The sequence below is a fragment of the Colius striatus genome, chromosome 5 (genome assembly GCF_028858725.1).
Source record: "Colius striatus isolate bColStr4 chromosome 5, bColStr4.1.hap1, whole genome shotgun sequence".
NCBI classification, from domain to species: Eukaryota; Metazoa; Chordata; class Aves; order Coliiformes; family Coliidae; genus Colius; species Colius striatus.
The window spans coordinates 50,674,264-50,687,878 of NC_084763.1; the positions used below are offsets into that span (position 1 = coordinate 50,674,264).

Sequence of the window (13,615 nt, forward strand, 5' to 3'; positions counted from 1 at the left end):
GCACAAGAGCAGCCAAATACGCTCCAAGGATTTATTATTGTCAAACCACTCTCATTTCAACTTGTGCAGTTGAAAATTCAAAGCATTCCTCCACCTAGAAGCAAGGACTTTGGTTTTACCCATATTGTTAAGCCCCAAAGCAGAGCAGTGCTGGACAGGAGGAGCTCAGCAGGATCCCTGGCAGCACAGAGCACTCTGAGCAGCCCACCAGCCCAGGGCTGATGGAGGTGCCAGATAGAGGCCAGTTGGTGGCTGGGGCATCCCCAGTGTGGAATGTCTGGGTGACCTAGGGCTTCAAAAGCAGAGCTGAATAACAGAGGCCATATGTCTGTGCTCTTCCTCAGTGCTACAGTCACCGGCCTTCCCTTGCTTGTGCTAACCCAATTGTTTGTAAGGCCACATTGTGATTCAACATCCCCTGCCCACCCCCCCCCACCAAAAAAAAGGAACTGGTCTGGGTTAAATATAACCCATTTCATCATGCTGTACTTCTGGTTTATTTGTCTTTAAACCCAGCAGTACACAGCATGGCCTCACATACAGCAAGGAGATAAGGGGAGAGCACAAGTAAGAAGGGACAGATGAGGTCACGGGACTGTGCAAGCCAGTGTTGCTGCCAAAGCCTTGCATCATCAAACTATGGAGTGAAAGTGGACACATCAGGCAGACAGCTGTGAGGAAAAAGAAAACCACGAGGATGTTACTCTTGAGGGGTCTCACAGTGAGAGATGTGTCCCAAGGCAGTGCTGTAGGCAACTGCCTCACAGGTCCCTGCCTGCCTGAACTCTGCTGCTCACACAGGTTGTACTGTTGGCCATTTTTCTGCAAAAACATAGTTGGCCATTCCCCTTAGATGATAAATATGCAAAGTCTGCTCCAACCCTCTGAAAGGGCCCATGCCTACCATATCATACTACCTTGCTCTTGGGCATTTCCAAGATGAGAGCTAGGGGCATCACACATGTCAAGCCCAGAGATGATAGCTCGATGTTATCTGGTGCCTGAGCTGCAGAGCAAGCACCATGCCCATGGACCTGTGCCTCACCCACCTGGTACACTCACACACCACCCCTTCACACAGTTCAGCCTATGTGGGCTGTATCTTGCTGCTACACACTTATGTCAGCTATCAGAGGCAGTAACCAGAGTCCCTGGACAAACAGCCTTCCCCAGCTACCCAGTCTCTGTCTGTCCTTGCCTCCAGCAGCCTCAGTGCTGCTCAGAGTGGACTCTACTACTGCAATACCTGACCAGGACATGATGCCTGACAATCCTTATTTCCTCCCACCATTCCTCCATTGGGTGACCAAACAATAAAAACCATTCCTGAATTCAGTCTGAGTGGTATCTTTAAAAGGGAACTGTAAGCAGGCACAACTCTGTGTGCCAGGGTATATCTCATGGACTTGGGTTATGTTATCACCAGCAGAGACAGAAGAACCAGGAGGTGCAAACAAAAGACACTGCAATCCTGAGTAAATTCAATTCTTCAGACACTTTTCAACCAGCAACTGGCAATTTTGCTCCAGTGTGTCAGGCCCTGCTGAACCCAGCAGATGGCGCCCAAAGCTTTCAAACATCAGAAAAAGCAGAGGTTTCTTTTTTCTCCTCCTTCATGACAGCAAAGTCCAATGAGTCTACATAGCTTCCCTAATTTTCAAATATCACACCCATCAAAGGGCTTTGACTTCAAGGAAAAAAAAACAGACTTATATAATTGAGCAGATAATTCACACAAACATCTGGAAGAAAGTGCACAAATGAGGCAGAGGAGGAAATGGCATAGAGCAAGCTAGGTAATGGTGCTGCACATACACACAGCCCTGCCTCGGGAGCTGCTGCAGACGTCTGCTCTGCAGCACTCTACAGAAACACCACGTTCACAACAACACCTGTACTGTGTAGCTCAACTGTCCCTGAACTCAGTCTCTGGGTTTTGATAGTGACTGCAAACAGATACTGAAGGCAAAGAAAGAACAAGACAAGCATATGTGGTACTTCCTTCTCTGTAGTCTCCCTGTCTGCAACTGTCTTCTGGTCAGGGGCTTTTCTGAGCCAGATGGGGTTTCTCCATATTTAGGTTCTGCAATGGAGTTCTTTGCCAAGTACTTCTTCAGCTTTTCCTTGAACCCCCAGTTAGTTCTGGAATCCACAATATCTTTTAGCAACATTTTTTCGCCAGCTCTGCTACATATTCTATGACAGAACCACCTCCTTTTGCTCTGAACCTGATGCTGCTAGTGTTACATAACGCTCTTATTTTGGAAAAGGCACTGAATGGCTGATCTCTATCCACACCTCTCCATGCCACTCCTGAGCCTAAAGATCTGCACTATATCCCTGGCAAGTTGTCTCTTTCCCAGCCTATGGGCTTCTAGTCTCCACAGTCATTCTTCCAGTCAAAGTGTTCCCTACATTTACTTATCCTTATTGTTCCTCCTTGATCCTTTTCCAAGTTTATTATATCCTCTGTGAGATGAGAAGACCAGAACAGCAAAGGTGAGGAGAAGCAATGGACTTGTGCCATGGTATGGCAACATTTGCTGTTTTATATATATTTATTCCATATTAGCCTCTTACCCCTGAATGGTACAGGTCAGCTCCAAGTTACTAACTTCACAGATGAAGTTCTGATTACTTTTGTCCCTCAGCACATTACTCTATGTGCCTAGATTGTGTGTTAGTTATGACCTTATTGGCCACAACCTCAGCCTCACAGCACCCCTCCACAATTCTTCAGTCTGCCTGTTTGTCAGTGATCTGAATAATGTAGCATCATCAGCAAGCTTCCTCACCTCACTGCTTACTCTGTCTATGAATATTTTGAGACTGTGGGCTTCTCATCATCTTGAGAAGCTGAGTGGGAACTCTCAGTGAATAAGGCTAGGCTGTCTCATGACAGACAACACAGGAGTTATTTACTGCCAACCCTCTACCCTATCTTTTATTAGCTTTTGTCTCCACTGGGCAATCCATCTTAACTACTGATACTCACCAATGGGGTCTATTCCAAATTACCCCAATCAGTTCCTTGATTAAGTTACTCCAATCAGCCCATCATGATTAAATGCAGAGTTCCAAATACATTCTGTCAGTTAGGGACCAAACTAACAAGCTGCTGAATGCCCAGCTCTTGGAAGGAATGTTAAACACCTTAAAGCTGTGCTGGCAGTCTGTATCTTTGCTTCCTAACAGCTGAGAACTGTTTTGTCTCTCCCTTTCCAAGAAGTAGCAGTAGCACTGTCTTTTTATGTGCAACTTTACCAATGACACATATAACACAGCTTTGTACTGGACCCATAGCCTGCTGAAATTGACTGGAAGTGTCTCATTGCCTTTCCTAGGCTTTGGATCAGGACTAAGGAGGACTGCTCCATGCTGCCAGTGTAGAGCTGCCTGCTGCAGCTATGTGCAAGGCCAGACCCCTGGACCAAACACCAGCAGCTCCAAGTTTGCTACAAAGGTTTATACTTGTAAAAGTTTTATTAGAAAGTTACTTAGATAGAGACATTGGGCTTCCTGTGTTTTTTAGATGCATGAAGCATGCTACTTTGAACAGAAAGGTATAATGTTTCAGCCAAGAGCTGTCACATCCCATCCCAGCAGGCTGCTCACTTGAGAATAACTGTACCACAGTGAAATTACTTTGTACAAATGGCAGTACAAATGGCAGAAGTCTCTGCTGTCAACATTGACCTTTGCAAGCTCGACTCTACACTAAAAATTTCAGGTCACATGCAAGATCTATTAGATAGCACATAAAAATGCTGACTTGGGATGATCAATTCAGAGAAGAATCTGGACAGTCAAAAGTCCCTGGAAATTATAACTTTGTGTGAAAATTCACGTGAGCCAATTCCCTCCTTTCACAGCTCCTGTATCTCAGGATAGTTGTTTAGCACAGACATAAGGAGCTGTAGTCACTACACAAGTAGATTCATAGTCCCTATAATAACCACTCAGTGAGACTAACAGAGGTCATAACAATATCCATCATGACAGTCATGTAAGAGATACTGTATTTTAGGCAAAGTAACACTAACTTCAGTATGTCACAACTTACGTCTCACACACAAAGACACATCATTTTTTTCTTTTACATAGTGCATACTGTGTCCTGAAAAGGTCATTAAAATCATCTTGACAGTAAAGTGAAAACATCTCCTCTGGAAGGGTTTATAACCTTTGCCTCTGAAACATGCTGTGTCAAAACAAATTACAAAAGGCAACTGTTTAAAAAGCAACCACCACACAAAGTCATAGTTTGAAGGAAAAGTGGTAATGTGCAAGTAGAAAAGGACCTCAGACTTTTTCTCACAGAAAAAAAATAGAACAGTGCTTCCAAATAATGATGTGCATTAAAAGTGTATTTACTGAAAACAAATATGTGTAGTAAAATGCAACACAATCAGATACAGGGAATTTTTTTCTCTGTTGATGTCAAAACTCTTAATAATTATCAATAAGCCACATCATTGGCCCTGATTTTTGGAAGTGTCAGACACCTGTCCAGTCACTTGCCTGAGCACCTGAAATGTCAGGCTGCAAAAGAATATGCTGTGTTCCACCCAGAAAAGCATTGGAAAGGTTTGGAATAGAGTCTAGTGTTCTCCTCTGACCCACTGTCTCCTCCACAAGTACCAACTGTCTGGAGATAAAGAAAGCAGAAGCACTTGAAGATGAAAAGCTTATTTTTGAGGTTTAAAAAAAATATTTGTGCACAGATTATACTTTGAGATATGAAGTAAACTCTTTGCTGAAGGGAAAAGACAAGAGAACACATTGAAAACCTGAAGAAACGGGAACTGAATGATGTGGTTTCTATGGTTTGTGCCAAAATAAATGACTAAAGGCCATGTGCACATGAAATTAGAGATTATCCCAATAAAAAGTTCTTTTGCTTCACCTTCTTCCTAGACTGAAGATGAAAAGTAAACTGAAGTTATTCAGGCATCTCATTGGATTCCTTGCCCCAAAATATATGGATCATTGCTCAGTATCTGAAGCAGAAACAACAGCCAGAAGCATAAAGAGTGACTAACTTTGGATCAAAAGCTTTGGCTTTAAGCCGAATGGTCACAAAATGGTGAATGTTTCTGCGTACCTTATCTTCTACTGTTGAACTTGTGCTATGTTGAGATAGCTTCTCAGAAAAGCAGAGACTCTTCTGGCTCCTGTGACTGCAAGTGTAACAAATACTCAGTACCTTTCAAAGAAATTCCACTGAAGGGGTTCAACTTCACCATCTACTATTAAATGTGGACAAATGCACTCCTTGCATTAAGATGATCAAGCTTAACTCATCTTTTGAAGACATGTCTGAGCTGTACAGGCAAAACAGTAACTGTCTTATTATAAGGAAATTATTCTTTTGACTTCTATTTCTCTAGTGACCGAGGTAAAATTTTTAGGTCATTAAAATATATATATCTAATAGTCACTGTAAGCAAAGTTATAAAGTTACATTACGCAGTAAACAGTATTTTCCAAAGCTATTACATTCCTCTTCTCACTGGCCATTCTCTGTCCTTAGTCTTCCCATTGGTTATGGATTCATCTTGTAAAACTGTGTGCATGGACTATTACTGTAATCCCACATATCTGAAAGTGTTCTGTAATAAAGCACATTTCTGCATTTGCTCTTTTAGTTGAGCAATTAATTCGACTCTGAAATATTTACCTGAAAAAATCACGCCAATGCAACAATTCTTTCACATTAAAAAAATAGCCAATCATTCATTTTCTATCCTCATTTCCTGCACTAGCCATTTGATCTACAGCCTTTTCCTCCCATTTTCTCTCTCAAACACTGCTAATTCTCCCTTTCTACCTTAGCTGTGACTGTATTGAATGCATTATGTACATGACTCAGTCTGCGACAGAGCACACTCGGTGTGAGGGAGAAGGGAATAAGGAGTGTAACTAAATACCAAATTACCTGCTAGAATGATGCCACTGTTGCAAACAGAAGCTATTCTTGTTGAAAATCTACTTCCAAAATTCTTTGGATCATTAGAATTTCTTTTTTATTAAAAAAAAATTATAGTTTCCAAATGACATCAGGAAAACTTGGTTTAGACTGCACAGGAAAATGTACCCAGCTGTGGAAATAGAGGATGATCTGCCTTTGTCTCAGTTTATCCCCAGGAAACCAATTTTTTTCATCCTAGATTAATTCAGCATTATGCACCATTACCTCCAGATTACTCAAGCACAACCAGCACCAATAAACTATAATTAAATCCACTCTTTGTCACAGGCACATCAGACTGACTAAACCAGTAAATTTGCATATAGATTACCTTGCTGTTTGTCTGGCTTTGAGAGATTTTTCAACATGGTGTGACAAAAACCAGCCCCTGGACCAGCATACACACACACACACACACACATACACATACACACACTCTTGGTGCATGAAATGGGAAATGCTGTGTCTATGTAATGTAGTAGATGGTGAAAGAAAAGAGCTACAGGGAATCTATGCAGGAAAATTGATATTTGTAAACACAAAGGTGACTGTGAGGACCTGAACCCCTCCAACTTGAGCACTTTCTGTGTGCAAAGGAGAGATTTTTGCTCCCTCACCCCTCCCAGGCATGGCCAACACTCTCCCCAGGGTGGCTGGGAGAGCTGTGCTGCTACCTTCTCCTGCCTCCTCTGCCTGGAACAGAGGAACAGATCTGACCTTGAAAAATGCAAGTTTGAGGGTCATTCACATTTTCCTTTCCTTTCCTTTCCTTTCCTTTCCTTTCCTTTCCTTTCCTTTCCTTTCCTTTCCTTTCCTTTCCTTTCCTTTCCTTTCCTTTCCTTTCCTTTCCTTTCCTTTCCTTTCCTTTCCTTTCCTTTCCTTTCCTTTCCTTTCCTTTCCTTTCCTTTCCCTCTATTAAGAAAAGACTCACTTTATCTGATGTCAAAGTGAAGGATGTGATCTTTTAATTTTGTAAGTGTTGCATTTAGGCTGAGTAGAAAATAGGAAGAAGCTGCATGTTTACAAGACGTGTCCCAAAGGTATTTATTTTTTCATAGGGAGTATTTTTAACACGTTGAGAGTTCTTTGTGCTGTTTTCTGTTTTTTAACTATGAGACTTCTTTGGAGGGAGGAAGGCTTGTTTAGCAGTGGCATAGACCAATTCACTTTCTTAATGTTATAGCTCAGTACAGATTGGGTAGCTACTGGGAGACAAAACAGTTCTTCAAGCTTTACAGTTGCCCCAAAGCCTAAGGATTCCTAAAAGCCAGTTTAATCAGAGCCTCTGTGCCAGGCTACATTCTCACCTCAAGATGCAGCCACACTAGTTCTGGTTTACTGCACAGGAACAGCTAAAAGTGACCCTGCTCTCTGACACCAACAACCAGCTGTGCTTTTTTCAGTTGGTCCCAGCTGGGCTTTCTGTTGCCCGAGAGGAGCTGATATGAGGAAGCAACTGCTTTGTTCAGTTACTGTAGTTGTCTCTTGAATCATCCTGAAAGGGAACTCCTTAATAAGCTCAGCAAAGCGCTCTCTTTTTTTCTGGTAGAGACTGTGATGTGCTTTTAAACTGTTTCTGGCACACCACCCTTTTCACCATTACCTCCTTAGTGTCTTGAGGGTTAACAAATAAGCCAAAAAACCCCAATATTATTCTGAGCTACAATATATACAATGGGGTGCTGATGCAATGGGATGAAATGATAGGCAAGGAGCACTCACAACACATCATTCTCTAGCTGTAACATGAACATCCTCCAGGATGGATCTGCAAATAAGAACATTTTTTAGTTGACCTAGTTTAAAATAGACAGTCTAGGTGCAGCTCCAACATCACAGGCTGCAAAATCCACCCCAACTTCTGGTTAAGTATCAAAGTAAGCTACCCATGATGTGCATGACCTCGTTGTACAGACACTAGTACCCAAGCCATCATCAGCTAAATAACCCAGGTATGACCACTGAAGTTGACATTAAATAGTAAGATTTAAAAAGGAAGAGGTGAGAGGGAGCTGCTGTCTCCTGGTGACTGGATGGGTGTTAGCTGGGACAGGCACACCAAAGGCTCACTGTTTCTGAGAGCCCTTTACTGTAGAGAAGAAACTGGAGATAAAGCCCACACCCCACTTACCAACATTAAAGGAAATTCATGAAGACTATGAGACAAAAGCACACATAGCCCAAGGCAGTGTCAGACAACCTGAGCAATCTCATTGTTCCAAGTCACCAGGGTTTGACTGACATTGGTTTTAGGGTTCCTCCTGCCTGTAAGTTCTTGGCAGTGCCTGGCACAGACTCAAAAATGGCAGAAATGGTCAGCTCATTCTTAAAGCATCTCTTGAGGGCTCTTCCCTAAATACAGACATACCATAAAGATGAACACAGGCTGAGAGGAAGCAAAAGAAATGTTTTATGTTTTCTCCTTACTAATGAGAAAGGACCTTAGAAGGCAGGTACAAATGTTACTTGGTTTACTCTAATTATTTGTTTAGAAGCCTCATTGCTCAAATGGGGACTAGAGGAAAAGAAGAGATTCTTCCTTCAAGCATACTCAACTCTGAATCAGCCCATCTCACTGGTGATTTCCTGCCACGTGAATGAACAAAGGGAATTTCCCCTGTTCTTGAAGTAAGGACGGCAATTAGCTTAACCAATCTGAAATCTTTCAACTCCATACTCAAAGCCTGGAAATTATGTCTGGTTCTGAATTCAGCAAGATTTCCCACCTAGCACAGAAGCAAGATACTTCTGAAGTTGCTAAGCCCTTGCATTTCTCCTGCACTGTAAAGTACAAGCTAGTCTCTTGCCTCTGAGCTGTGCAGATTCTTTTGTTAGGTTTAAAATAGAGCAGAGCATGTAACTTGGCTGATGACTGCTCACTGTTTTGACACAGCAGTGCCTAAGAGGGTCCTCAGAAAGCAACAATTCCTAAAAAAAATGTAGTGCTATGTTATTATTCAAAAACTTTCCAAGTGGCATTACAGCTTGCTGGAGCTAATGAGGGCTGCAGAATAAGCTGTTTTTCAAAATGTAAAAACCTCCTTTGATTTACAGCCATCCCCAGTGAACGTTTACCACGGACTACAGCTGCTACTCTTCCAATTACTTTACCCCATTTGCTTCAAAGATAGATAATCTTCTCCTGCAGACAACACAAATAAGTAACTGGAAGAGAACTTCTGCAGAGCTCACTGTCCTGAGGCACATACAGGGGAATGGAGGAGCTGTGAAGACACAGCAGAGCAGCCTTGGCTATAGAGAAATTTTCATCTGGCTTGGACTAAGCTGAGCATCCAAATTCCTTCAAAAGTACTTGGCTACCAGTATATTAAAAAAGGTATTTATCTGTTAAATCTCTTGCATTTTGCTCATCACACCTGTCTGCAAAAGTACTGCCATTTCATCTTGAGGACATTACTCTTAAAATATGGCAAGATGAGAATTATCTAAAGAATGATGGTTTGCTTTCCTTGGACATCTCAGGACAAGCATTTCCCAGCAAAACAGATGTTTTCTTCTGGGAGATTTCCATATAAAACCAGACAGGAACAAAATGGGACTAAGTGTAATAAATAGCTCCGTGTTCCTATCTACACACTTTTGTGTCACCAAGCATCCAATTAGAGAGATCAAGAATTTAATTTCTTTTCCTTAACCCACGGATGTCCTACATCCTCAGCTCCAATCTCCAAAGATAAGTATACAACAGAACACAACTCAGCTCATGTCTCCAAAAAGGTACATGTGCAATTTAAATCAATGTACAGAAATTGTTATACTTAAGAAATTCTCCACTGCTTCGCCTTTCACTTTTGAAAGGAGATTTGAAGACAGTCTAGAGAACAGGAGACTGAGAGGAGATTTATTAACATTTATAAATATCTAAAGGGTGGGTGTCAGGAGGCTGGGACATCCCTTTTTTCTATAGTAGCTAGCAACAGGACAAGGGGTAATGGGATGAAGCTGGAACACAAAAAGTTCCACTTAAATATAAGAAAAAACTATTTCACTGTTTCAGTGAGGGAGCCCTGGCACAGGCTGCCCAGAGGGGTTGTGGAGGCTCCTTCCTTGGAGGTCTTCAAGACGCACCTGGACATGTTCCTGTGCGACCTGATCTAGGTGAACCTGCTTCTGCAGGGGGGTTGGACTGGATGATCTCTAAAGTTCCCTTCCAACCTCTACCATTCTGTGACTCTATGATACAAGTACTTGGCCATACTTCCTGACCAACTCCAGCTACTGCAAGAGACAGCTGTTAAAAGAAGTAAAATCTGAAACAGAACTGATCAGGAATTCAGCCACTGCTGATTTGTGGGAATTAAAATGAAGAACATTCACTGTAACTATTCATCACTAGGTAGTGTTGCTCAGATTTAACGATCTTATCAATGTGATGTTTATTCTAGGACACTGCAAACACATTTTACAAGCATCAGAGCAAACAGTTTTGCTAGGGAGTTTTCATACATTGTAAGCCTTCATACAAAAAGCCTTCTCTAGTGAGCTTTTGGTCTTGTTCTTTGCATTTCACATTGAGGGTGCAGTGCTAACAGTGCATCCTATGCAGCAAGTGTTTTAGTCAAGTTGTGATTTTTTTTGTGTGTAAATTGCTATTTCTAGTATACCTCTTTTCACAAAAGATGGCAGTAAAGTCCAGAAAGTTTTCCTAATCATTATGAACAGCTAATATGTTGCCACATACACATCAGAACCCACACTTTTACTTTCATCTCAAGAGAATGTGAATAACTGTTATTAATTTAGATACTTCTTTGACCCGTCATCTGTTAGAAAACCAATTTCCTCTTATTTTTTACATCAGCTCCCTTTTTTCTGTTTTTTATTAGAAGTCATATTTTTCAGAAAGAATGCTTACCTGATAACTTCAGAAGGCTCATTCCTGTTTTACAAAGAGGATAAAGTGTCTTTTGCAGAGCATTTTACGGACAACTATAGTACTAAAACTGCTTATCTGTGTTAATTGGATACATCTGCTTCAGAAAATAAGTCTGGGTCTACAAACCACTTCTGCTTGGCCATGTGTAAATTTGGCTAGCAGACATTTGAAACTGAACAAAAAAAGTGCTGTAAGTGTGCATCTACAGTCAGAAACATGGTGACATCTGAAGTATTTCCCATACTTTTTTTCTGAAGGAGCAAGATACTGTGTTTTCTACTACCTTGTTTGCACCACAGGCCTTTAAACAGAGAAGCAGCAACAAGATTATCTTCTCTTATACACAGTAATCCCATTGTGTTCTAAAACTTGTATTAATGACAGATAGCAAGCAAGGCCTAATTATTGCAACCTCAAAGCTTCATGTCTGCTATCTGAACTGAGTGAAAAGCAAGGGCTTCATTCCCATTCCTTAGAGGAATGCAGAACTCCCAGCTTATTTTCAGTGCTATAACATAGAGAGGCAGCAATGAGATACCTCAACAGCAAGCTGCTTTTTATCAGAGGGTAAACAATATCTTTCACAATATCTAAACAATATCTATCACAAATGGTTGTGCAACAAAATGTACCATCTGAGATACCTATTTCTGCAAGTTTTTGCAGCTCAGCTCAACAAACCACTCAACAGGTATGACTATATCCCTCAAAAAAGTTAGTATAGTCTATAGTGCTCATAATGTCAACAGCAGAAACTGACAGTCTTCTCATTATACATCTCCCTGTGTGTCATTTGTCCATGTGTCCATTCTCCTGAACCATAAGTCACTGGAAACATATTTAGCTTTGTTTTGAAGACAACTTTATAGATGCAACATAGACATATATAATAAGAGTACCAGTCCTTAAAATTGAGGTTCAAAAGGTATGTTGCTGATCAGCAACAAAGCAAAGAAGAAACCCGACATGATTTTGCAGGTATTCTATCTCATCAGGGTCTCTGAAGCTTCAAACTTAAACATGTTTACATATAAAAGAAACTGTGTGCAACATTTGCAGAACATATCTTTCTTGTACATTACCTTTAAGACAAAGCAGTGATCTGTAGGTGCCTTATATTTCGTTTTGTGTTGAGAACCATAATAAACATTCATATTCTCAAACTGGATGAAGCATGCCAGATCCCGTGATGTCTACAAATGAAAGCCAAGCAAGAAAAGAAATGAATTTATGTGAAACTCATTAAAAAGACATTTTTTAAATGCACAAATGCTAATGGTTTTTAGTTTTTTAGCTCTCATGAAGTTGACTGAAGAAAGATTTTAAAGTTTGTGCATTCTAACATTTAGAGGAGGAGCTCAGTACACATGAGGAATAACATATAACACAGCACAACGTTTTGCTGTAGTTCTGGTTTTGCTGTCCTTTGTGTGGAAATTTTGGCTTATGGTTAATAAAACCAAATAAACACCACAGTAAGAAATAACTTTAGTAAAATAGACATAGATCTTACAACTGCTTTCTTACAATTCTGAGCAGAGAAAGAAGTTTTGCCATCTAAATTGCCCTGGGAGATTGTTTTTCTTTGGTACATGTAACAAACTCTCATCAGGAAATAAATAAACATTTGATCTGTTTAGATGTGAATTTTCTCAACTTTTTTTGGCATCATTCCTCTTCTGTTTATCATAATATTTGCTTGTTCACAGTATGCTGGTAAAGTAACAGGGTTTTGTTGCCGGCACACTTCTCTGTGCAGAATTCTGCACACAAAGCAGAACTATTGCAATCCTTTGAGTGGAAATGCAAAATGGCCATGTCACATGGTCACGGTTGGCTAAACTGAGAAATCAGGAAATTGTGAAAAAAGAAAAGAGAATGACAAACAACAAACCCTCTCTATCCCTTAAAAATGAGGTTTGCTTTCAGCATATGATGGTTTTTCTATGTTGTTATTGTTACTTTCATTACAATATGTCCTTGGGGGCAATGCGTATAGGCTGGAACAGCAGAGGTTCTAAAGAAATACAAGGAAATGTGTGGGTGAGGGAGCTTTGGAACAGGCTGCCCAGATGGATTATGGAGCCTCCTTCTCTGGAGACATTCCAAACCCACCTGGATGAGTTCCTGTATGGCCTACTCTAGGTGGTCCTGCTCTGGCAGGGAGGTTGGACTGGATGATTTTTCGAGGTGCCTTCCAGCCCTTAAGATTCTGTCAGTCGGGTTTATTTACAAGCGGAGTTTGCAAGTAAGATCTGTGGGGATAGCAAACACTCTGTACTGTACATACACTGGGCTTCTCTCAGTGCTCTCTCTCCCCTCTCTCAATTTTGTCATTGACTGTGTGGACCTAAGACTTCATAGTCTCCTAAACACTCTCAGATCCATACAGCATAGTGAGTTGTTCCTTTCCTTTGTGAACCAGGTAATGGCAATTCAGAGCAATATGAATGCAGTTGTTATTTTTTTCTACTTCAGGATTTAATGTTTACATGAGACTAAGGCACTTATTTCTAGGTTAATGTGACAAAGCAACACAACTGATAAATTTTAAAATCAGATCATCAATTCTGATGCAACTGTTTTGTGATCTTGTCCATTAAAAGCATCTCTTCGGGTGGGATGTAAGTAGAGTAATGCTGCAGGAAGAAATTAAGACAGCAGTGGTGGCTGCTGCCTGGTCTATTAACAAAAAAAGCCCAAACCAAACAACAAAACCCATCAAAGATATGTGTGTAAGATTATCT

General features: G+C 40.9%; 1 protein-coding gene across 4 annotated transcripts in view; it reads right to left on the bottom strand.

The window, feature by feature from the left end:
• The window catches only part of APBB1IP (amyloid beta precursor protein binding family B member 1 interacting protein), a 68,034-nt gene that overhangs the window by 11,035 nt on the left and 43,384 nt on the right, over positions 1 to 13,615 (bottom strand). For all 4 annotated transcript variants that reach the window (XM_061997266.1, XM_061997265.1, XM_061997264.1 and 1 more), the window contains one exon: positions 11,951 to 12,061. In XM_061997266.1, coding sequence (XP_061853250.1) covers positions 11,951 to 12,061 — 111 coding nt within the window. The remainder of the gene's footprint in view (positions 1 to 11,950; positions 12,062 to 13,615) is intronic.